General features: G+C 39.6%; 1 protein-coding gene across 1 annotated transcript in view; it reads left to right on the top strand.

The window, feature by feature from the left end:
• LOC130684560 (WASH complex subunit 2-like) overlaps positions 1-25,106 on the top strand; it is a 74,949-nt gene that overhangs the window by 26,651 nt on the left and 23,192 nt on the right. Inside the window, 13 exon segments of the mRNA XM_057505803.1 lie at positions 8,178-8,288; positions 8,838-8,925; positions 10,194-10,309; positions 10,786-10,843; positions 11,862-11,921; positions 12,291-12,464; positions 14,190-14,282; positions 14,285-14,313; positions 15,355-15,441; positions 18,535-18,636; positions 20,211-20,282; positions 20,284-20,346; positions 22,071-22,240. Coding sequence (XP_057361786.1) covers positions 8,178-8,288; positions 8,838-8,925; positions 10,194-10,309; positions 10,786-10,843; positions 11,862-11,921; positions 12,291-12,464; positions 14,190-14,282; positions 14,285-14,313; positions 15,355-15,441; positions 18,535-18,636; positions 20,211-20,282; positions 20,284-20,346; positions 22,071-22,240 — 1,223 coding nt within the window.

Below are 25,106 nucleotides of genomic sequence, written 5' to 3'. Positions count from 1 at the left end.
TTCTATAGCATCTTTCTATGCTGATGGACATTGACTGTAATGGTGTAAGTGGTGGGGAGTTGATGATGGGGTAGTCTAGTAAACATAATGTTGCTCATGTAATTGTAGATTAATGATACCAAAAAAAAAATAATTGTAATAGAGCCTAGGTCCGCAGAGATTTTCTGTAGAAGGCCAGATAGTAAATATTTTAGGTTTTGTGTGCTACAATGCTCTCTGTCTCTTCCTCCTTCTTTACCTTCTCGTTCCCTCTTTAAAAAAAAAACCGTTTTTACCTTGAGGGCTATAGAAAAACAGGTCGCAGGTGGGGCTGTTATTTGTTAGTTCTTGGAAGGCTGTGTTTCCCTATCTTTCTATTAACTGCTTTGACTATTATTCCTACCAGTATGAAACTACGGCATGGTGAATGCTGGCATAGTCCACACATTGAGTGCCTTCTGAGTGCCACACGATGTGTTATTAGAGGACACAGAATGTGCAGTGAACAGTTTCTGACTTGAGTCAGATTGCAGGGAACTGGTGACTTCGAGAAAGACTTTGTCCTTAAGAGTTTATAGTCTTAACTGGGGCAACATGACAGAGCATGTCAGAGCTGCGTGGCTGCTGTTCTGGAAGTTCAGATGAGAAGGAGCTCAGTGATGTAAGATAGCGGGGAAAAGCTTCAAGGATGAGATGTTACTGGGTGAGGAAAGATGGGCCAGATTCTAAGGCCATTGCAGCAAGAGAGAGTGCCGTGAGCTAAGGCTCAGAGTTGGGTTGTACCTGGTATTTTATGGACTGTGTTAGTGGAAGCTATTGGACGTCAGGTAAGGGCAAGGAAAGGGAGTGGAGTAGGAGATTCATAAACAGCCCAAGGAGTTAAGGGGCAGCAGTTTCTACCTTTTGTTCCCTGGGGGCCTCTCATCCTGCAGATGCACAACCATTCTTCCTGGTGGCTCTCACCTGCCAGGGCCAAAGCCTACATCAGACGATCTTGACTTTCTAGCACTCTGGCAGAAGTTGTACCCTTTTTTTTCCACTTAGGAAAGCACAGTGTAGTGTGAGTAAGTTTTATTGTGGGAGTAGCATTTAATCACCTCTAGTTTATTCAGAAAATACAAATCAGTTGAAAAAGTGGTACTTTATCAGTAACTATTACTTATAACATATGAAGCTATGAGACTAGACTAGGAAAGGATATTAGAAACCAGCTATAGTTTTGCCTACTAGCCTTTTTAAAGAAGTTATTTCATTTTTAATAGTTCTCAAGGATTTGCTCACTATTTAAATGCAATGGTATCTGGTTACACCAGATCAGTGTTCAATTTTAAAGTGATACGTATTTAGGGAATTATTTTTTTAAAGCCATTATATATTTATTTCACAAACATGTTTCACACATGTAGTACAATGATAGGTATTTAACTAGAACCAAGCATACCAGAATGGAAAAAAGATGCAGCCAAAACAAAAAAGTTAAATTAGACAGACTTCCATACTAGAGATAAAGTATAAAAAAACTCACAGGGATTTCCCTTTTGGCCCTCAGAACAATACTATATGGTTTGGTTCTTCCTGTAATTATGTTATCAACCTCTATAATATTTGTGAAGAGGAAAGATGACACAATTTTTTTTTTCAATATTTCTCACAACTGGTGACATAGTTGAGTGAGGGGACTGTCACTGAGAGCAGCTATGGTAGGAAATGGACACCTGTGGAATATTTTCAGCAGATTGGTTATGTCTAGACTTTTGTGGGTGGGAGGCATTGTTCTAGGTTGAGGTAAAGGATAGATGAGAGACGAAACTTTGTTTGAAACAGATTTATAAAATAAGTATAATTCTCTGATGTTGTGTTTTTGTTTTTAACTCTAATTGAAAATGACATCTCTAGCTGAAGTATTTTCTTTTAAAAATTGTCCACAGGACCATTAACCAAGGTTAATGGGATACAGTCATGGTGAAGCTAAAGGTCTAGGCCCTTCATTCCAATAGCAGGAAATAAAATGCTGTTTGAGGGCTTATGATGTGCCAGTTCATTGCTAGATGCCTTTATGTAAGTTATCTGGCTGAACCCTAACACAATGGTTGTGCTTTTGTTTTTGAAGATGATGAATCTGGAGCTCTGGTACCTTAGGTAGTTGGATCCATGACCTGAAGTGACAAGCTTGGGATTTAAAACTTACTCCAAAGTCTGTGTTGAGCCATTCAGCAGAACCTGACCTTTGTTAACATTTTTGAGACATTTATGGGGAGCATTAGTTTAGGCATTAGAAGACAGTCACAGTATTTTATTAGGGTGGTATCAATTTATCAGAGATCCATACTGAGTAGTAGTTTTTTGTAGAAGACCCAGGAACAGAAGGAAGTGGATTTGATTCCTAAAGTTCAGAAGGCTGTGAACTATGGTTTACAAGTATTGGACAGTGCATTTGAGCAACTGTATATAAAAGCAGGAAACTCAGACTCTGAAGAAGATGATGCTAATGAACGGGTGGAACTGATCCTTGAACCAAAGGTAAAGACATTCAATTCCCTTATTTATATTGTTAAAGCCTTTTGTGTTTTTTGGGTACTTTATTTGGACACAGAATTAGGAAGACATGGACCTTGCTTTGAGGAAGTGAGCATGTCATGTAGCAATGTCATGTTGAAAGACGCTTGCTTTACTCGAGCATTTATGTCGAATACTTACTAGGTACCAGGCAGGATGCCAAGTATGGAGTACAAAGGTGCAGGACATCATTCCTATTCTCTTGATGTTTATTGCAGCATTAGCAGATGGCAGGAGAGAAAAGATACTTATATGAGTCACCATTGTAAGTGCTCTGAGAGAGAACTGACTTCCAGCTGGGGAAATCAGGGTAAAGATGAGACTTGAACTGGTATTTAAAGGATGAAGAAAGAGGCTCATGACAGGTAGAGATTTTGGGAACCTGAAATTCAGTACCTTGCTCTTAGGGAGACCATGGAGGTGTGGAAAGACATTTGGGTTGTTCGGTTTTGGCTATTATGTATAAAGCTTCTGTGAGCATTCATGAACAGACTGTTAGCCTAGCAGGTAGTTATTGCTCTCCTGTTGGCAAAGGAGACAATTAGGGCAACATAGAGCCACTCAGAAGTAAACACAAAAGGTTGCTGTATTGATTTTGAGTCTTGACACCCAGTGCTTTATGAAGTGAAATATACCACAAAACATGCCAAAAAATTCTTCTAGAAGTCACTTGTATCTTAGCACACTTTTCTTCCGATTGGAGCTTCCAGTGTCATACCAAGTTGGGACCAGTCCTTTAGCACTGTACATTTGCTGGCTTGCTTTGCCACTGCAGAGCTGTAGAAGTCAGCAGGGACCCTAGGAAACATTGCCTGCCAGACATATTACTTCCAAGTCAGACATCACCTTCTCTTTGACAGGGAGATGTGGGAACACCCTCTGAGTCAGTGAAACAGTTAGCCCAACTAGCACTTCGGTTTCTATGCACTAAATTAGTTGCCATTGTGTCTTTAACCTTAACATTAACCTTCCCAGAATTTCTGTTGTGTGAAGCATCAGAATTGTTCTCCCCTGTCCTCCAAGGGTCATTAGGGAGGAGATATGTCCAAAGGTCATGCCTGGTAAAGGAGAAGTTAGCTTTTTTCTGTGGCAGGTGGAGATGGGATGTTGTCCTAGGGTGAAGCACTTTCTTGACCATAATTTTTAATGTGTGTGATGGGTGGGGCTCAGAAGTAGAGGACTGAAGTGGACAGATCTCCAACATGTGTCATTGTGTACACAGTCTCCTCTGCTTTATTTGGTCCGCTTATAAAAGGCAGCGATTGTGGCAGTATTGTGGACAGTGACTAAGAGAATGAAGAAGAGGTAAGTGCTGTTTAGTGTCTCCACGTTACGGTGGGAAGGAAACTTAGGGGGTATTTAGTAGGCAAAGTAAATAACATAGCTGTGAATTAGCAATCTGTTTTCATAAATCCTTTCACAGTGGTAGTGTCCATATCCTGAAGTTTTTCCTTGGGATTTCCTCTTTGTTTTGTGTGTACACAAACAAAGAAAACTACTTTAATCCCTTTTACCATTACTTTTTCCCACCTCTGCACCAAGTCCTCTTCATACTTGTATGTCCTGAGGGTGGCAGTTTAGATATTTTGGTGGAATCTCTACCTGAGGTATGTATAGTCTTTGAGTAAGTTCTGTATTTGAATAATTCTATGGAAAAACATTCACATTTAAAACTTTTTTACTGTATAATCTCCAGACCAGAAGAATGCATCCACTTACATTTTAGCTTTGCTTCTGACTCTAGCATATCCATGGAGCGTAATCTGACTCCTTGCTCTAGGGTCTCAGGGTCTGATGACCTTGACTATTGTATCTGGAGATGTCCCTTTAGACAACATGGTCATTGCAGAGGGCAGAGAGTTCAAAGGATAATTCTTGAGTGTGGATTTCTAAAAGGAGACAGTATTGTATGCATGCTTCTCTCTTCTCTTCCCTCTTTCTTTCCACAGTTCCTCTCCATAGCCTTCCTTCCACCCATGCTCCAAACAAAATTCCTTAACAGTAGGAAATAGGCTTTTCCTGAGTAATCTCACTATAGCTAATGGTCACTAGTTGAATCCTTTGCTTTTAGCTGTCAATGCAGCTGTTTACCTAATTGCTGGTAGCAAACACTGATTTTCCTTTTTGGGCCAAATGAAGTAGTTATCTTACCTAGAAGGAATATAGAGAGTGGAGTCCAAAATGTGAAAGAAGCCAACTTCTGATAATTTAGTTAATGAATGTGCAACTCTTTAAATTGAAAGGCTAGAAATGCTACTTCAGATAGATATGAACAAACTGTTAGAGATACTTAAATTGACCACAAAAATTACACATTTGCCAGGACAACCCTCAGGCATATTGGCAACTAATCTACCATATCTGCACTTTGATACTTCAGGTGACAGTAATCAGTACAAAGGGATCGAGTACTGATGTGCCCTGGAGACTTAGACCTGATGGAACTTCTGTGCTCTTGAGCAAAGCCTTTATTAATACTGGGGGAGAGGCGTTGTGTATTTTCCTTGGTTCTTGTCCCCACCGCAACAAAGAATTGAAGGGCAGAGACACAGTCGTGAAACAGTGTAAAAGTTTTATTTTAAAGTTACTTAGAAAGTGCAGGTGACCTCAGAGAGAGAGGAGCTCCCTGAAAGGTTGGGCAAAGTTAATTACACACTCTAGTGCGGGCGACCTGAGAGAGAGGAGCGCACTGAAAGGTTGGGGGTTCCCCCTTTTAAGGATTTCAGGAATGTGACAAAGGTGTGGATTTGTTAAGTGGTCTCAAGAATCTTTAATGAGACATCAAGTTTCTTATCAGTCCTCTAGGAAATTCTGCAAAATTAGCTTAACAAGAAATTTACTGCTTTGGTCCCAGACTCCCAGGATAGCAGCTTCCTGGTTTGGGAGCACATCAATCAAGACTGTCTGCCCTTCCTCCAAGGTGGTCAGAGTTATTTGTTGTTTGATAAAGAGTATGTTAAGAATTTTTCTTTTTGACTTCCTGGGTTTTTTCAAAATGCAATTTTGACTTTGCGGTGGTATTTCTCTGTCTTTATTAGGCTGTTTATAGGTGGGCCTTTTAGCAGGCTAGAGTAAATCACAATGGCACAATGAAGACACAGGCAATGCTCAGATACTTCTCTTTATCTGGGGAATATTCAAACATTCCAGGCCAAGTTGCTTCTGACCTTTTGAGCTCTGACTGATTAACTCATTAACTGAGTCTTTTCTTGCTTTCTAGTTTTAACTGGTTAACTGAGTCCTTTCTAGGGGGCTTTACTGACCTTGTTCTCTTTCCATCCCACTCATATCTATTTTCCTGCCTAACATTAACAACAAAGTTTTTTTTCTCCTAAAGGAATCAGGTGAAGATTTTGCCAACCATAGTGACAATGATTGAAACCGGGTAAGCTTCATGTATTGAAGTGATTTGACTTTGAAATTTACTTGAAATGTAACATACATTCTAAATATATGCTAGAATTAACTTTTGAATGGCTTATGGGAAAGTAAGCATTTATCCCTGTTTACAACTAATTTTCCTTCAAGCATTTCATGTTTTTAGGCTAAGGCTCAGTACCCCCCACTACATATTTCTCCAGTTTTGCTTTATGTTTTATTTTCTTTTTTCTTGAGAAGCAAAAAATTTAAAAAGCAAAATTGGGAAACAAAGCCTCTGAAAGAAGACCCAGGTACCCAAACTGAATTTTTCACATGAATCTTCCTCCCCTGTTTAAAAATAGAGACAATAGAGCAGTAATGTTAGGAACACTCAAAAGATGAAAATCTTCTAATCCTACTGCCTTAGCATAGTTGTCTTAATTTTTGTATACCTTTCTAAGGTATCTATGAAACATCTTTTCATAATATGCATAGTTTATTTTCTACTATCATATTTCCTACATATCATAAGGGTTTCCTTGTTATTGTCTTTGTAATTTCCTTTGCAAACTTCTGTATTCTAAGAATACTGATAAAATGATGCTGTCATAGTCCCTAAATGTAAATCGAAAACAGTTTATTTTGGGGATTTTATTTTTGAGAGAATGCTACATCTAGTCTTTTCATACATAAAAACCCTTTGCTTATGTGAACTGTTGCCTTAAGAATAAGGTGGTGTAGAGTTACATTAAAGGCTCTTGATACTATTATCTGGTGGACATTCCAGATTATAGATCATGTGTAATGATTTTCCTACAATATCATCATCGCTGGGATTATGATTTTTGCTACCATAGTATATGAACAGTGGTATACAGTAATCCTCCCTTATCCACGGGTGACATGTTCCAGGACTCCCAGTCTGAATGGGGGAAACTGCAAATAGTACTCAGTGTGCCTTAAACCATGGATAGTACTGAACCCTATGTTCTTTTCCTATACGTCTGTACTTACAGTAAAGTTTATAAATTAGGCACAGTAAGAGAGTAACAACTAATAAAATTGAACAATCATAACCATATACTCTAATGAAAGTTATGTGGATGTAGTCTCTTTCTCTCAAAATATCTTACTTTACTGTACCTTCTTGTGATGATGTGAGATGATAAAATGCCTACATGATGAGATGAAGTGAGATGAATGGCTTAGGCATTGTGATCTAGCGTGAGGCTACTATTGATCTGTTGATTCATAGGAGAATCATTTAGTCCCAGAACATGGTTGACCATGGGTAACTGAAACTGCAAAAATGAAACTGGGTAAGGGGGGGACTACTGTATTGAGGTCACCCTAATTTTGCATTTCAGTTTGCTAATTAGGAAATAATTTTTCACAAAAATTTTCAACTATCAAATGAAGGATTTAGAACTTTTTGGTTGGTACTTATATTTTTTCCAGTTGTATTTACATATGTTGCTAGTCTCTATAATCTTAATTCTTCTTTAAAGGATATTTATTTCTATGAAATTTACTACTGAGATTCATAGATTCAGACAGTTTTCAAACAATACAATATAGTGATTAAAAAAAGTATCGGCTTAACCCTTCATGTTGTTAAAGAGATACTGTTTTTGTGTGCCACCGCTAACCTCAAAGTTCTAAGGATTAAATTAGTTAATAAAGTACTTTAGCATAGTGCCTGGTGGTTTATTGATTTAAACATTAAAAAAATTTTTAATGCAAATTATACATATCAGTGGTTGTTTTTATAAAAGCTAGAACTTAACCATTAAACTTAGTTTGAGCCTTCCAATCCTCATCTTCTTACACTCTCCAGAGGTGCCTGGTGGTGTGATCTGAGAGTATCTATTTCCAAGTGTTTTTCTTTGCTTCTACAAATACAGCTGTGTCCATAGAAATGGTGGAGTGGGCCGGGTGGCACACTGGGTTTCCCATCGGCATTTGTTTTCCTCAGTGCCTTGGATGGTTCCTCTGGTTGTTACAGCTTATTACTTTTAACTTAGCATTCTTATTAAGATAAAATCCTATTTAGTTTATTCATTTCTCTAGTGATGGACATTGTTAATATTTCAATATTTTGCTATTCTTGCACTGAAATTTGAGTGTTTACTTGTTCCAGCACATTGACTGCTTCATAACTTGGGCATTGTCATCATCATTTAACAAGCTGCTTACCATTTTGCCTTCAAAGAGGAATGGCAGTATCTCTTTTCAGCTTGGTGACCTTATCTAATTGTTCTAATATGGTTTTATACTCTTAGCACACTGCACAGATGAGTGATGAAGAGGAGGAGGACGATGGTTGTGACATTTTTGCTGACTCTGAGAAGGAGGAGGAAGCTACTGAGGACACTGAAGAAAATACTAGACCTGTAAGAAAGACTGGTATTTGCTATCTCATGCCAAAGTTTTAGAAATGGTACCTAGGCCTCATTTCTTTATTGTCATTTATGTTTATAACTCTCTCATTTTGCATACTTGTCATTTCATTTACGCTTTTGAAAATAATGGTTGAGGATCCCAAGCTGCTTTACAAGTACTACCTTTTCTTCCAAATGTTAAAATTTTACAAGTCACATCATTCAAAATGCATTCAGTTCCAGAGTTTTAAAACCCTAAATTCCCTCCTCCCCCCACCCCAAGTGCTTCATGGAAGCTTTCTTATCTAGCTCTTTGAATATTAAAGTGAAGTATTAACAAGGTAGGGAAATAAGGAGCATCTTCCTTGGAAGGACCACTGAGTTCTGCTTCTTGGTGATCTGTATAGGGTGCATCTATTTACATTCAGTTAGTTAAACCCTGTTTTCTCATCAGTTCAATTTATTTGCTGTTTTTTACATAATTTTGTTAGGTGTCTGGAAGTAAACTGTATTAATTTGTATGTCACCAAAAGTGATTCTTTTGGTTATTTCTGCTGATAGACAAAAAGTAGACCTACATCGTTTGCTGATGAGCTGGCTGCTAGGATCAACAGGGGTGCCTGGAGCCAGAAAGAAGAGGAGCAGCTAAGTAAGCCACTGAGATGAGTTAATGGTGGTGGGGAAGTGCAAGACCCTCTGCTGGGCTTCACGGAGGATAGACTTCTCTGTTTAATTTACTGAGGCATGAGAGGCTTAAACTGTAGTTCTTATTCTTTTTTTGGTTTCTAGACTCTTTGATAACTGAACACTGAGGAACTCTGAAGAAAAATGTACATATGCACATTTTGTATGCAATTTCAGGGGACTGATAGATGTCACAGAGAACCATGGGGTCCAGATTAAGACTCTCTTGCTTAATATTTACTTTTATCTTTTGACTAAATAAAAACATACTATATAGTATATACTAGTGATTTAAGAGGGTAAAGAGATGTCAGAATAATTCTTTTCAGCAGCTGCAGTCCTGGTATACACATACCTTAGGATGTAAGCTGAAGCTTTCTGCCTTGGAAAGAGGCACTATTGAGATACAAAGTTGATGTCTTGCTCTAAGATTAGGAGCCATGAGGATGACAGGCCTGTGTGTAAAGAAGCAGTGGGTAAACACCAAGGGTAGACTGACTATGGTTAAAACTGTGAACTATTCCTCAAGTCTTGTCTCCAGGAGAAGCAAAACCTCGGGAGACAGTAAAAGAGAAGAAAGAAAGAACTCCCTCAGATGGTAGGCCTCTTCCCTCCAGTCTGCTATTTTGGGAGGCACTGAACTCAGGGACATGGTCATTGTAATTCATAAAGTACCTCTATAAGTGCTGACAGATTGGGTCTTTTGCCATTCATATTTCCAAAGCATTTAAAAGCATGCTTTGGGATGCTGGAAGGAGATGTGAGTATGAGGTAGAAATACTGTAGAATCTGAATTATTAAGTGTTGTAGCAACCATTAGCCATCTTTCCAGAATTCTTCAGAAATATAGAAACTAGGGATCTCTAGCATTTGTTCTCAGTAAAGAATATGTTAGGTGCTTTCGTAGTAAACAGGAGCATCCACTGTGTTCATGCTTGTGACTGGTCAGTATATAGATGTCTCTTCAGTCTGCCCTTCCTTCAAGTTCTTGATGGAGTGGGTCTTGAATAGCAATTAAGCCATATATTTACTAGTTTTAAAAAAGAAGTAAATCTAGATGGTGGGAATACCCGTGGAATTCCTCCTGCTCCAGACATTACAGACTTGAGGGTGGGAACCCACAGAGCCTTTTAAGGGATTTGGTGGACTGTTGAATGAGTTTCTGTTGTGAAATTTCTGGCTGCCAATACCAATCTTTATCCCTCCCTGCAAAACTTTCTTTCTGTTTGCTAGATGAAGGCGATAACTTCTTTGTGCCCCCCAAGCTGACTGATGAAGACTTCTCACCATTTGGCTCCAGAGGCGGCCTGTTCAGTGGAGGGAAGGGACTTTTTGATGGGGAGGAAGAGGTGAGTTGGTGGTAAGCAGTGAAGCTCTCCAAAGCTTTGTCATGGGTCCACAGGGAAGAAATGCACTTTGGTCCATTGGCAGGGGAAAAATGGCTTCTTAGTTAGAAGTTGCTTCTACTTTCATATTTTGAGACATTTTAAACTAAGAATCACTAAGTGAAAAATACGGTATCCTGATACCCTTTGTGAGGTGGGGAGAGGATGTTGGAGTGTAAGTAGTAAATAATTTACTTGATTAGGCAACTGTTTCTTTTCTATCTATCATTCTTCTTCCATTTTTGTATTTAACTCCTGGACAGACCAGATTATTTAAAGTCTGATTTTGCCATAGTTTTCACTTTGGAACTGGTTTTCTGGCAGAACAGTAAATATATATCTTTACACTTTACAAAAATCTTTTCTTTAGAAATCCTCAAGTGCAGCTACCATGTCCTGTGCTGTTTTGAAATCTGTGTCGTGTACCTTCTTATGAGCAGAGCGACCTCTTCACGGAAGCGCCTCAGGATCAGGAAGCTCGAGCCTCCATTAATGCAGGTGAGCTTGGACTGGGGCTGACTCTGCTTCTTCCTGAACAGATTTCCAAAACTGCTTACCTCTCGCTAGGAGATAGAACCCCTGAGGCTGTTCCCAGGCCTTGCTTCTTAGTTAGGCAGGAAGCTGTTGTGTTTGCCTTGGTCTAGTTAAAAGCAGTTCATCTTCACTACACGTTTTGGAAAAAAGCCAAAAGCACCAACTATAGACTCACATCACAGTTTTGCTTCTTTCTCAGAAATCATACAAAGTCAAATGAAAAGTACTCTATAGTGGTGTGGAGGATATTTTATGTAATTGTTTAATTTAAACATTTCTAAAGTTCCATGTAAGTTGGAGATCAGTAAATCCCCAGTCCAGTGTGCATCAGAATCATCTGTGGAGCATACATTAAAAAAGAAACAGCTGGTAATATTTATTCCATTAGTTCTGTGGTAGTTCTGGTGAATTGAGAATTAGTTCTTTTAAGTGACCTTATCTCCCCAGGCCATGAGTCGTCAGATTTTGTACTTGCTTTGATGCTGGCTGACTTGACTGTCCTGCAGGCCCTGCTCTCCACTTCCTGGCACCAGTGACTTGCCTTGTTTCCCTATTTCCTGTTAACTGTCTTCATTTTTTTCACTGATGTCTCAGATTTCTAGCTGCTCTCTTTTACCTGCTCATTCTCATCAAATCAGAATAGATAGAGTTGATTGAGGAGCCTGCTTGCACATACCCCGCCTCCCACATCTGTGCTCTGCACCTTCCTTGGCCTCCGCTGCAAACCCCACTGCTATTGTTGATCAGAGTCAGAGTGATCTTGCATGGGAATCACAGATTAAATTGTATTAGGACTAAGAAAAAAGTCATGACATCAGTAGAGAAGACTAAGTAAGCTAAGGAATTTTTAAATGGCTCTACAGGAAAAATTTGTTTTAACAGGTCTCCTGTTAGCTATGTATTGTGTTGTACATATTTCAGGCAAGTGCATTTAACAAGTCATTTTCTGTTGAAATGACTTTCTTTTTCTTTCTCTTCTTAGCATCTTCATCCTTGATACCTGCAAAGAAAATCCCAGCAGGAGCTGTTTCGGTATTTTTAGGTATCAAACTTAGAGTTTGTTTTTTAAAACCATCTAAGTGTGTTGGGTCATTTTTAAAGTTTCGTTAGCTAAGGCGTGGCTTGAGAGCATGAGGAGCTTCCAAGGGCATCTGACTGCCTACAGAAAGAGCTTGTTTACTGGCATTAGTTCATATTCTCTTAGAAACCAATGGCCTTGGACTTTTTAGTGTTCCACTGACCAGGTGATTCTGTAGCACAGAAGGATAGGGGCTATTGGGTTCTTTTAATGGTTTTGTGGATGAACCGAAACAAAGTTCTTGGTGGGTGATACTGGGTTTTTTTTCTGTAAAGTCAGGAGGCCCACCCACACTGGCTCACATTTGTGACTGTCCTTTCTCTCCACCCACAGGGGACACTGATGTGTTTGGTGCCACCTCTGCTCCGTCACTGAAGGAACCCCAGAAGCACAAGCAGCCCACCGCAGGGCAAAGCCCGTACCTCGCAGCGCCCACTGGCCTCTTCGATGACACTGATGATGACGACACCTTTTTTGCGGCATCATCTAGCAAGTCTTCCATGACAGGTACCTGCTCCTGCCTCTTTTTTGGGAATGTAGCCAGAAGAAGAATGTCAACCTAAAAAGGGCAGAACGCTCCTCTGGTTCTGTAGCTTGTGCGATGCAGAACCCCTCCTCGCTCAGAACAGTCTCATCTCCACCTAAACAGTTACAGTGCCTTGGAGGTCTCTGTTTTATGAGCCAATCTTTTTTTGCTTTGGAAACCAATCACTAGGATTCTTTCTTTTAGAGAGCTGAAATCTGTTCCCCTGTAATGTCTGCTGCTCAAAGTTTCTAGTTCTGACCTTTGGAATTACAGGAAAGTGTTCATCACACTTTGTTCTAGCAGCCCTTAGTAAAATATATGAGCAGAATGTCACATGCTAGCTGTTCTCTGTGCCAGAACAGAAAGCCCAGGTAACCTTGACCTTTTCTTAATATAACAAGATTTCCAGCCCCTTGGTCCCTGTGGCACTCTCCTCTCTTCTCACGGTTAAGTCAGTGTGTTCATAAAAGTCACTCCTCTAAACCAGCTGTTCTTCCATGTGCGGGTGACTCTCCCAGGACTCTTGGCAAAGATTCAGATTCAGTGGGTGTGGGTTGGTACTGGGAATTCTATGTTCTAACGAGTTCTCTGGTGGGCAGAGATTGCTGCTCTGTGGATGGCACTTGGAAGAGCAAGGCTTGGGTCCATTGGGTGCTTTTCCCTAAAAGGGTAGACCACTAATGTGCACAGGAGTTCCAGCAACCTGAGAAAAGTTGGATGAGATGGACCAGGATGTACTGAGAGGCAGGTGAGGGAAGGAAGGACAGAAGCAGAAACATGAGGGAAATAATACCTCATTATTTTAGAAAGAGTATAAGCACAGACATAATAGAGGCAGATATAGGCCGACAAGATGAGGTGATAGTAAATAAAGGCAATAGTGCATCTCTTGGCCTGGAGCTTTTCACTTAGTGGATATCATTGAGAACTGATTTGGAATCACAAATAAGTTGACAGTTGTTGCTCTTGTGGAACTTTAATGAGTCCTTGACCTTGTTTCAGTGCCACACTCCTCACTTGGTGCAACAGTGCTATGGTAGTTAAAGGTTGGGAACTGCCCAGTATTTCATCAGAAGGTTAATTGTGGTCCCTCCACTCTGAAATTCTGTGAAGCTATTACAAAGGATGGAGCCTATAATTTTGGCATGGGAAGATTCCCCATGTGCATTAAGTGGAAAATGCAAATTATCTTACCATTTATAGCCTTACTTATGAATAACTAAAGTTAATACATTAGTATATCCTTTGGGTAAGTTAAAAGCATGTATACCAAACTGTCCCTGATGGCCATCATGTTTGGATGGGCAGGTAGAGCTACAGGGGTGTTTTCAGTATTTGCTTTTATGTGCCTTTGTACAGTTTGACTTTAAAAAAAGCAGGGGCCAACCCTCACGTCTCAGAGTCCTAGAGTTGTTGACTCTCAAATGGTATTTTTCTCTTATAGGTGTCTCTTTGCCTTTTAAGCCAGTCCAAGCTACTCGTAAGCATGGCGTGGGAGCCAGATGATTAAGCAGTCTGTCCCGTGTTTCATTTGAGCTGCTGTTGTGGTCTTTGAAAAATTCCAGTTTAGTTCACATAAGATTTTTCAAGCTTGTCACAAAATAAACACACTTTTCTGTTTATTGTTTGGGAAGAATTTTTTGTCTGGATTTTGTGGAGGCATTTTTGACCTTCATGCAATTTTATGCTGTCATGTCTTTCTAAAGACAAAGTCACATCCATTGTCAATATCTTTGATGATGAGGAAGGATATCTGTTCAAAGAAAAAGCAGCGGCTTTGCCGGAAGCTACTGTAAATCAGGTGAACACCAAGCAAGAGCAAAAAAAAGGGTAAGCGTGTGGGAAGACTAAACACAGGAGTATTGATTTGGGGCATCTTGTTAATTCATTTGGAACTCAGAGGGAAGTATTGTTTCCTTTTGTGTGTATAGTGTTCAAACACAGAAAATTGAAAGAAAAGTACAGTGAGCGCCCACAGAACTACCACTCAGGCTCAGTAGTTGTATTTTGCTTGCTCATTGGTTTTACCCTCCGTTGATAGCATTTGTCTGACCGTGTTGGGGGGTGCAAAAGAATGCTTTTCCAATTCTTTCATTTCTTCATGTTTATTAGCTGGCGTTCTCCTCCTCCTCTACCACTCTTTTGATATACTATAGGAATAGGATCATGGGTTCTCCGTTCAGCCGACATTCTAGAGTCCATGAGTGTCGTCATCTTTTTTATGCTCTAAATGCCCTGGATTTGGCCGGTGGGATGTGTCTGCATTTGTCTTTAAGCTCTTCTGGCTGCTCTCCCTTCCCTTGCTGCCCTGCACAGCTTGATCTTTCTAAAGCACATCTTGTGTCCTGTCCTCTCCATGATATCCTGACCTTCTCGCTGCCAGCCACCTAGTTCTCAGCACTCACACCCTGGCAGGATCCTAGGGCTGTCCACCCTTGCTGACTTCAGTCACGTGTGTCCCATTTGTGTGTCAGGTGGGCGGTCTGTCCTACTTTCTGATCCACCTGATGTACCCACCCGCTGCTTCACCTTAGTTTTCTCTTCTCACACACAGCTGCCCCTGCAGAGAATGTTCTTGCTTGTACCATCTCCCAAGTCCAGGCCTTGTCTGTCCTAAGAAATTTACTTTATCAATGAACTGTTTCTTCTCTCTTTCCTATATACCAATCTTTAAATTCTTTCTTATGATACTTGTCCTTTTGTATTATTCTTTATACAAACTTGATACATGTCCACAGCATCTCCTTTGCCCTGGTGCATGGCCTGGTGCCTTATCCTAGCAGAGACTGCCTACACTTTCTAAATGAATGATTGAATGTACCCTTGTTTCCAGGTGTCTTGTTTAACTCTCTTTTTTTTTTTCCTTCAAAGATTGCCATATCTTCCAGCAAAAATCTCAAGCTCTCATCAGAAACAGAGACTCAAAAAGGCTTATTTTCAGATGAGGAGGACTCTGAGGTAAGGAATTCTTTTTCTTAGTTCTGGGAATTAGTCCTTTGATATGACATAAGAAACTATTTCTGAATCAGGATTTTGTCAGAAAGATGCAAGACTTTATTAAAGACTTTAGTTCCTTCTTTGAAAATAATGTCTTGAACACATGGCCTTTAGAAAGCATTATGTATGCAGTACTTCTCACTGTTGGGTTTGAATCCAGTTTATGTCCTAGGAGGAAAACATTCTACTCAGGATGTTCAAATGTAAGGCTGTTTGTTGACCCACAGTGCAGTGAAGTGCTTGTACCAGAATGGAAATCAGCACACTACTTCCTTTTTCAGTAGCACTAAATAGCAGGCTTAGTGACATATTTCAGCATAGCCTTTTCTCTTGTAACCAGTGTCGGTTTGTGGGCTGGCATCTGCCTGAAGTACCCTTCCAGTGGAACAGTACCGGTTTCCAAAAGTGTCACTGCCTTGTCTGACTCCCATGGGCTCACATCCCTTTGGAGATAATTTTCAGCTAGGTTTTTAGGGGTTTGAAGCCCTGTCTGAGAAGGTAGTGGGCAGTAATAAGTCCCATGCACAGAAAGATATGTGGACATGGCAGAAGTTTACCTGTAATTTCAAGAAGCCGTGAACTCTGGGTTAAGCTTTCTGGTTACTTTGCACTAACAGCCAGGATGAACATACAGCTCTTCGGAAGCAGAGTGATTGCCATTGATGTAAATAAAGCCTTTTGAGGCTTATTTTTTTATTACAGCCAGTGTACAGAAGATAGGAATGAAAAAGTCCACTTAAGGCAAACTCATGACACATGAGCACTGCAAACTGGGACCTCAGACTCTCGTCTTAACCCACACTCTCACTTCCTCATCATTAAACACACCTGCACTTTGGGGTCTTTGCCCCTCTCCTCCTATCCCTCCCTCTAGAAATACACTTCCAAGAATCTGGATGGCTTGCTACTTCACATTTTTCCACTGCCCTGTGAGGCTTCCCCCGATGACCCTTTGCATGATAACAAGCCTGCCAGCACACACCGCGGCGCACTGCTTAGCCCATTCTTCTGCTTTATTGTTCTCCACAGTATGTACTGCCACATGACATGTCATTTCAACATGCTCATTGTCACCGTACTTGTTCATTGCCTTGGCTAGAATAAGCTCTGTGAGGGCAAGCAGTTTTGTTTTCTGCTTATACCCCTAACATCTAGACTGGTGCTTGGCACCTGGTAAGTCATCAAGTAGTTGTCAACTATATTAAAACAAACAAACACGCACCAATTTCAGACTTAAAAGGTGTTTCAGCTACTTATTACTGTGAAATAATACACCAAAACTTAGAGGCTTAAAAAAAACAGTAAGTTTTACTACCTTTTATGGTTCTACAAGGGCTCAGGTAAGCAGTTTTTCACTTAGGGTCTCTCATACAGTTCCAGTCTGAAGGTGGCCAGGCTGAGAGTCATCTCACCCACATGTCTGGTGCCTCCATAGGAAAGACTTAAACAACTGGGGCTCTTGGGGCACCCCGTTTGTTTTTCTGTGGTCTCCCAGCATGGCAGCTTTGGGAAAGCTGTATTCTTACGTGGCAGCCCAGGGCTTCAAAGTAAGATTCCCATATTAGCTGCACGGAAGTTGTATTGCTTTCTGTAACCCAGCCTCGGAAGTGAGCATTGTCATTGTTGCCACACTCTGTGGTCACGGCCATCACAAAAGGCCTGCCCAGGTCCAAGGGCAGGCAGCACAGACTCCACCTCATCATGGGTAGAGTGTAGAAGAATTTGTGGACAGATTTTAATACCATCACCAAAGGCTTTCTCCCATGAGTATTATCATAGATTGTTTTTTTTTGATGCTGTTAGAGTACTTGGTCAAGAAGAAGTAAAACAATGCAGTCTAGGAGAGAAAACTTTAGACAAGGGTTGATTTTATTTTTTTTGTACTCCTGCCTCTGTATCTCAAGTGTGGAGCTAAAACTTGCTCTGTGAAATAATTTTGGAAACTTGTTTGAGGTAATGGAAAAGCCTTTTTTTATTACACCAAAGAAGACTAATGTCAAAGGTCCAAAACCATGAGGTTAAATTTGTTTTGTTTGTTTATTATTCATCCATTCATTCACTTTTTAAAGCAGTAGAACCCTTTTCCTAAGTGAAATCTTGCCAATGTGTAAAATGCAGGAGAAGCAGGAGAAGCCTGAAGTCCGCCTGTGTGACCTCTTACACCTGAACAGGCCCATGAAACTCCGTGAGGCCCAGGCAAAACACCACTGGGCTGAAAGGAGCTCTTTTCAATTAATGAATTCATTAAGTCTGTATTTGAAGAGTAGACTGAATCCATAGTAAGAAATATTTTCCAAAGAGGACTTATAAATTATGTTCTTATCCTAGTTAATTGTCTGGCTCTTGTGTATTTAAGTTTTTCTTCTGGAGGGAATAGTCCTATTTTTGTTTCTGATTCATGGAGCTAAATTTGCAGATCTTTCTTTGCTTTATAGGTTGATTCTTTATAGCATTTTGAAAATTTCTTCAGTCTACCAGGTCTTTCTCTACTTTGCAACATCTCCTAATTTTAAAATAAAAATTTTTGTTGGTTTGAAAGAAATAGCATACTCTCATAAAAGGACAGAGGAGTGTTAGTAAAACAGAGTTGTAACATCCCGTATTTTGGGAATGTAGCCTCTATTTCTGTTACTGAATTTAATATCTTTGTAGACAAAGAAAAGGAAGTCATTCTCATTCTTTTTAGTCTGATAGGAGATTGACTGGAAAATTTCCTCCACCTTAAGCCATCCAAGTGGGAATGTAGAAAACTCTGAGACCCCCTGGAGTTCATGTGGGTCTCTCCCTTCTCATACAGAAGTATTTCTGTCGCATACAGCCGGAAGCATGGTCCTCAAGGTCTGTCTCAGCCAGCTTCTCTCTTTTTTAAATTTTATTTTAAAAAAGGAAAAGTTTTATTAGGGAAAGTAAAGGACCTAAGCTTGAACCTACCAGCATCCCTCTTTGACAGGGACCTAGACCTGGCCATTATGTCATAGTCTTTAGAGTTTCATATCTGACTGGTACTCTAAAAACCAATACATCTTGCTGAGAACTTTAATCTTGATCCAACAGGATTTGTTTTCTTCTCAAAATGTGAGTAAGCCGAAAGATGCATCTCTCCTGCCCAGCAAACCCCCAATGTCAGTCTCGTTTTTTGATGATGAAAATAAAGAGGTAAACTCTGTTACTGCAACAGAAGATCATCAAGTTTCTGATAAATAGAAAACCATTGCTGATATAGCTTTATAGCCAGAGGCTCACTCAGTAGAACAAGGTGATAGAGAAGCAGTCACGCTATCCGAGGCTTACATAACAAAAATATCTTGGGTTTATTTCTTAAGTTCTTTAACTTAAGTGACTCTTCTTAGGTTCTGTTGACTGTACAGTGGGCAGGACATTGAATTCTTGACCCAGATATCATTTTTGAAATCTGCCTTTAAGAGGATAAAAAGAATACTTTATAATTCTCTTAAACCCAGTGATACAAGAATGTCTTGGGTAAAGTGGGAGTGGAGTGGAGAAGGTTATATCTCACCTTGCTTTTCTTCCCACCGTGAATGAGAGCAAAGTGGGGGAAAGAAATCAGGAAGAAGACAAAACAGACCTTCCCTCCATGCAGCGTTGTGCAGTGGCTTAGCTCATGGGCTTTGCGTCAGACCCCTGTGTGCATATCCCAGCGTTTCAACTTGGAATTTAGGGACCTTGGACAAGCAACTTCACTTTTCTGAATCTCATATGGTGTAGAAATATATAGGATCTTTGTGACAGCTTAAACAGCTGATGTATAGTGTTTTGGGCACAGAACCTGGCACTAGTAGATGCAGAGTAAAGGTTAGTTCCTATCATTAGTATCCCCATTGGATGCCAGTTCATTTTCTCATGGCCTTTCCTATCTTCCCACACTCTCCTTAAAGCCTGCCTTTTTTTGAATCTTTACATTTCATGACTATTCACCTAGGATATTGTTAAAGAGTGTTTCTCTAACTTGGGCTCAGGCTCTGTGATGATTTTGGTTCCATTACCTTAATGAAAGTACCTTAAAAGGTACTTTTGGGGTGCTTGACTATACAATTATTGACAAATGCCATTGAACCTATAAGAAGCAGCTCTTTAGTAGGCTAGTGATGTTATTTAGTAAACTACTTCATCAATTTGTATTGTCTCTTTAAAATTAACCAGAAACACAGTCATTCCTTTCTTCTGTTCCAGGTGTGGGTCTTTATTTTAAATACATGTAAGGGATTAGAGAAAGCTCTTTATTTCTCTTCTTCTGTCTGTTGCTCCAGTTTCTAATTCATAGAAAGAATGGTGCAAGTTGCTGTCTGCTGCAGGGGCCTGTGGGGCTCTGCTGCCCACGTAGGCTGCAGGTCCTCCCTACAGAGTCTAGAGGGCCTGCCCCAGCAGATTTGGGTGGGACCAGGCTTCCTCCCATTTCTTTGAGCTTGTCTCCCACATTACCATCCCTCCCCCACAAGTGTTCTACCTTTGAGTTCTAAGGTATCTGTTAACCTTCTGTGGATAGAGTATACAGTTTGAAGACTGTAGGCTATTGTTATGGGATTATACATGAGAGAAGTGGGATTTATAAGAATTTTGTGATACTCCCCCTGCCCCCTGCAAGAGATGTTACGTATATTCTGTACCTGACTAGAAACTTAAAACAGTCTGATCTGAGAGACTGTCTTAGACCCTTAGTTTCATGTGTATGAAGTTTTAAGTGTATGAACATTTTGCCATTTGTTTTTTAGGATAATCTTTTTGGGACTACAGCTGGTAAGAAACAGACATCATCTCTGCTAACTCAGAGTCAAGAGAAATCAAAAATCCTCTGAGCCCTCTAGAAAAAAAGCATCTGCCTTATTGTTCAGCAGTGATGATGAGGAGGTGGGTTGAAAGTTTCTCCTAGAAAAGAGGAATAGTTTGATGGGATTTAGGAGTTAAAGCTATCCTAAACATTTTTTTTTTCTATCTTTTTTTACATCTAGTGAAGTTCAGTCACCAAAGACTTGTATGTTCACAGGACTTGTTTTTTTGAAGAAAGGTACTTAATATACTAACTTAAAAGATTAATCTTTTCAAAATGGTTAGGAATAAAATATGTCCCTGAAATTGTAATATATGCTAATCAAATGAGTTAGGCCTTATTTTAACTTGTTGAATGACACTGTATTTAGTTAAGAACTATAGCTAGACGTAGGTGTATGCTTTTGCAAGTTGAACCCCTTTTTTATGAGTCTTGATCCATTTGCTATATCTACATACATATAAGCAGAGCCAGTAGTGAATATAATTTATCTGCTGTTCAGATTGAGCTATACAGAAAAAGACTTCATACATTATATTAAAAACTCTAAGCATTAAAAATCTTCATTATTATAATTACTCCTCTTCATTTTAATACCATAAGCAAATTATGAGGGTATGATGTATATAGATAAACCAGAGGTATGTTAATGTTTTTTATGGAAAGCAACCTAAAATTATACAACGTAATTTGTTTTTTCTACTCAAATGTATGAATTTATCATGGATTTTCCTTTTTTTATTCTTAGCATTGTTGGTAGTTGTTTATTCTCCCTGTAGTAAAGGCCCATCATCATGATAGGACATTTTCCTACCATACTCAGGGAAAGTAAAAACATTTGCCAAAGCCAGGAGCAACAGTACTGGCCAAGTGAAGATAACCCAGGGTCTTGATCAGTGACTCTCAACCTTGGCTGCCCATTGGAATCACCTGTAGAACTTTAAAGAGTAGTGATACTGGATTCCATCAGTGGAGATTACGAATTGTTTAATTTGGGTATGGTCTATCACTGGAATTTCCTAAAGCTCTGTCAGGGATTCTAGCATGTAGTCACTGTTGAGTGTCACTGTTCTAGAGAAACATATCCCAAACCAAACAGTGTGGAGAAATCACCTGGGCATCCTGTTACAAATGCAGATTCCGATTCAGAAAGTCGGGGTGAAATCTGAGATTCTACATAACCCATGGTGTTTCCTGTGCACCCCACTTTGATTTCTGAAGCCCTAGACTCTAGAGACCAAAGGACCACTTGGCAAGCGCTCAAGAGTTACTTGATATGAAGGGGTGAGCATAGCCAGGTGGGGTTTCCCTCAAATACTTTATAAAGGCCAGATTCAGACTTGTGGTTAAAAAAGGTCACTAGCAGCTTCACTGTGTCTTGTTTACAGGAGCTTTTTACACATTTTTTTCCAACCTGCATTGAGGTTTTTAAATTAAAATATCACTTTCCTCCAAGTGTTAGTTTTTTTTCAACACTCTTCCTTCTCATTCCCCTCTAAAATTAATTTTCAACCCCTAAAGTAGATAACTTCCCTTGTCCTAACACACAACAGAACCATAGAGGGGAGAAACATTGTGGCAGGCAGTGGAGGAGAAAGGTAAGAGAATGTCTTTGAGGCTAGAGAACCCAGCTGTCTACATTTGACTTCAAAGAAAAGTCCTGGACATCAGCTTTCTTCAAGAGTAATGTACTTAATTTAATGCTTAGTTTAAATACAATTTTGTTTAATGATGAATTATTTTACTTCCCAGGTTCCTCAGTCTAAATTACTACTGAATTTTAACATACATTTTATATTTTAAGGACCAGTGGAATATTACTGATTCACAGGCCAACTCATCATCTGATAATAGATCTAAAGGAGAACTTCGGGACTCTGGGACCACCCAGGTCCAGGAGGCCAAGGCTGTGAAAAAGACCAGCCTGTTTGAGGACGATGATGAAGATGACCTGTTTGTTATTGCTAAGGACAGGTGAGCTAGTCATGGAAAGAAGTGATTTAATCAGTGTCTCAGTGTCTGTGGTAACAAGTATAAAGGTACAGTTGACCCTTGAACAACACAGGTTTGAACTGCAGTGGATCCACTTAGATATTATTATAAGACTACAGTATATAATACATGTAGTAATACAGAATACGTGTTAATTGAGTGTTTGTGTTGTCTGTGAGACTTGGTCAACAGTAGGCTGTTAGTGGTTAAGTTTGGAGGGAGTTAAAGGTTATGTGTGGATTTTCAGCTGTGGGACAGATGACAACATGCCCCTAAATGCCATGTTGTCCAAGTGTTAGATGTATTTGATTCACAAGGTGCAGTTGCTTGGGGTGACATGATAATCACTCATTACCCAGTAGTCATAAAAATAAATATGTTGATTTTCACTTGTAAGGTGTCCTTCCCCGATACTGGGCATTGTTTTTTGTTGTGGGATGCTTACCTAATTTCTTCTGCCTAACTTTTTTCTCTTTAACCCTAAAATACCATCTTTCTTAGTTTGTTAGAGATTTAAGTACAATTTGTTGTCTTTTGTTTGTTTTTCCTCTGGGAAATCCTAAAGAATGCAAAGTGTGGTTGAGGGTATGTAAGTTTGTCATTTGAACAGAAATACCCTTAGCATTGATACACATCCTGTTAGGAGAATGGTTTTCTACAGTGCTGTGTTTATCACACCAGTTGCTGGTAAGTGTTAGCTGATTCACATTAACACTTGGCCTGAAGCCAGCAGGATGTATAGTCTGAGCATAGGCTGTGGTTGGTGTAACATGCTGCCAGATTAGCTGTGCATCTAGAATAATTCCCTTGCAAATACAGAATATGTGTACTTTTTCCTCAAGAGCTTTAAATGATTACTGTGGAATTCAACTGAATGATAGTACCATAAAGAGGTAATTGATGGGACATATAAATCCTGTGGGTTGGTGCGATTAAGCCTTAATTTTGATTTGATAGATTCAAAAGTACCTCATATTTCTATCTCTAAATATTGTAATCATTTAAAATCTCACCGTTTCTTTTAGGTGCTGGTGACTTTACCCTTGGGTTTATATTTTGCCTCTGGTTAAGAATATAGGCTCTGGGGGACTTTCTTGTCCCCTCCTGGAGTGAGCTGGAAGCTCTTTCCTCTCACTTTATCTCTAAATAAAAGCCGGTACCTTGCTCTCCTTAAAACAAAAAAAAAAGAAGAATATAGGCTCTGGAATTCCAGTACCTGATAAATTCTGGCCCGGCCAGTTCCTTTCTGAATAACAATAACTTTGGGCAAGTTACCAAAGTTCTCTGGGCCTGAGTTTTCTCATCAGTTAAACAAAAATAATAATAGTACCTCTCACATAGGATAATTGAGAGGATTAAATGAAATCCAAAAAATGGGAAATGCTTAGCACAACTGTTAGATTGCAGTCACTTAACATGTTACCATTTATCATCATGACTGCAGAGGAAATAACATTTCATTCCTTTATTTTTCTTGCACTCTCTCTCCTGAGATATGCTCTTCTTCCCTTCTTACCTGACCAGCTTCCTTCAAGACTCAGTTTAAGCCCTCTCTTATAAGAATCCTTTCTTGACCTAAAAGACAGGTGAGAGAGAGAAGAAAAAGTCAAAGTCTAGAGCAAAAATAATTCCCTCTTTATATGCCCTCATCTCTGGCCATGTTGCACTTGAGCATTTTCTAGGTTGTATAGAACTTACGTTACATATGTGCGCTGTCTCCCTTTGCCCCCTACCACGCACACATGGTCACCAGTTTAGAGACCTGGAAACATCTCACTTGGAGGTTCCAATACCAGCTATACCCAATACTTAGCTTTCATTAATGCTTTCTCTGCTCCAGATTTATTCCATTTCTAGTTGGTTTTAAAGTTTTGTGTATGGTCATTTTTCTGAGGAAATAATTCATAGCTTTCATCAGACTCTCTAAAATTGCTTTTACAGACACTGAATGTAAAATGGTGCAGCCACTTTGGGAAACAGTTGTTCCTTAAAAAGTTAAACCTGGAGTTACCAAAGGACTTAACTTCGTTTTTAGGTATACGGTCAAGAGAAATGAAAACCTGTCCACACAGAAACTTGCACATGAATGTTCATCAAAGCATTGTACATAGTAACTGAAAAGTCCATCAACTGATGAAATGATAAACAAAATGTATTCCGCCCATACAATGAGAAGGAACAAAATATTGAGACATGCCACAACATTGATGAACTGTGTTAACTGAAAGAAGCCAGTCACAGAAGACCACATGTATGAGTCCATTGGTATATAATGTCCAGACAGATAAATCCATAGCCACAGAAAGTAAATTAGTGTTTGCCTGAGGCTGAGGGGAAAGGAGAATTGGGAGTGAATGTTAACAAGTAGGGTTTCATTTTGGGTTGTTGGAAATACTGTGAACTTAGATTATGGTGATAGATGCTCAACTCTGAGTATACTAAAAATCAGTGAATTGTACACTTTTATAAAAGTGTAAGATTTATGGTATGTAAATTGTATCTCACAACCATTCTAAAAAAAGAAAGAAGCTTTGTGTCCCTAATGAAGTTGTGAAATATTAGCAGGGCATTCAAATGCCCTGGCTTGCCTGGCAGCCCTGCTTTGTTCCTTTCACTCCAGCATGATTATTAATAACTTTCCCTTTCACTCTCAAAAGTGCCTGGTTTAGACCCATAGACTCTATGATCATTTTCTCTGTACCTTTTAAATAAATCAAAATACTTAACCTGTTACTTATAATGAGAAATACTGTAGCTCACTGAACAAGCACATGTTTCCTGAGGACAGGTCTCCACGGGAGGCCCCCATTTAACCAGCAGAAGCTGAGAGTTAGGGAATGAGGCCGAG

The sequence above is a fragment of the Manis pentadactyla genome, chromosome 8, assembly GCF_030020395.1.
Source record: "Manis pentadactyla isolate mManPen7 chromosome 8, mManPen7.hap1, whole genome shotgun sequence".
NCBI lineage: Eukaryota > Metazoa > Chordata > Mammalia > Pholidota > Manidae > Manis > Manis pentadactyla.
Note: the sequence above shows the minus strand (reverse complement) of the source record. Positions and strands in the feature narration are given on the sequence as shown.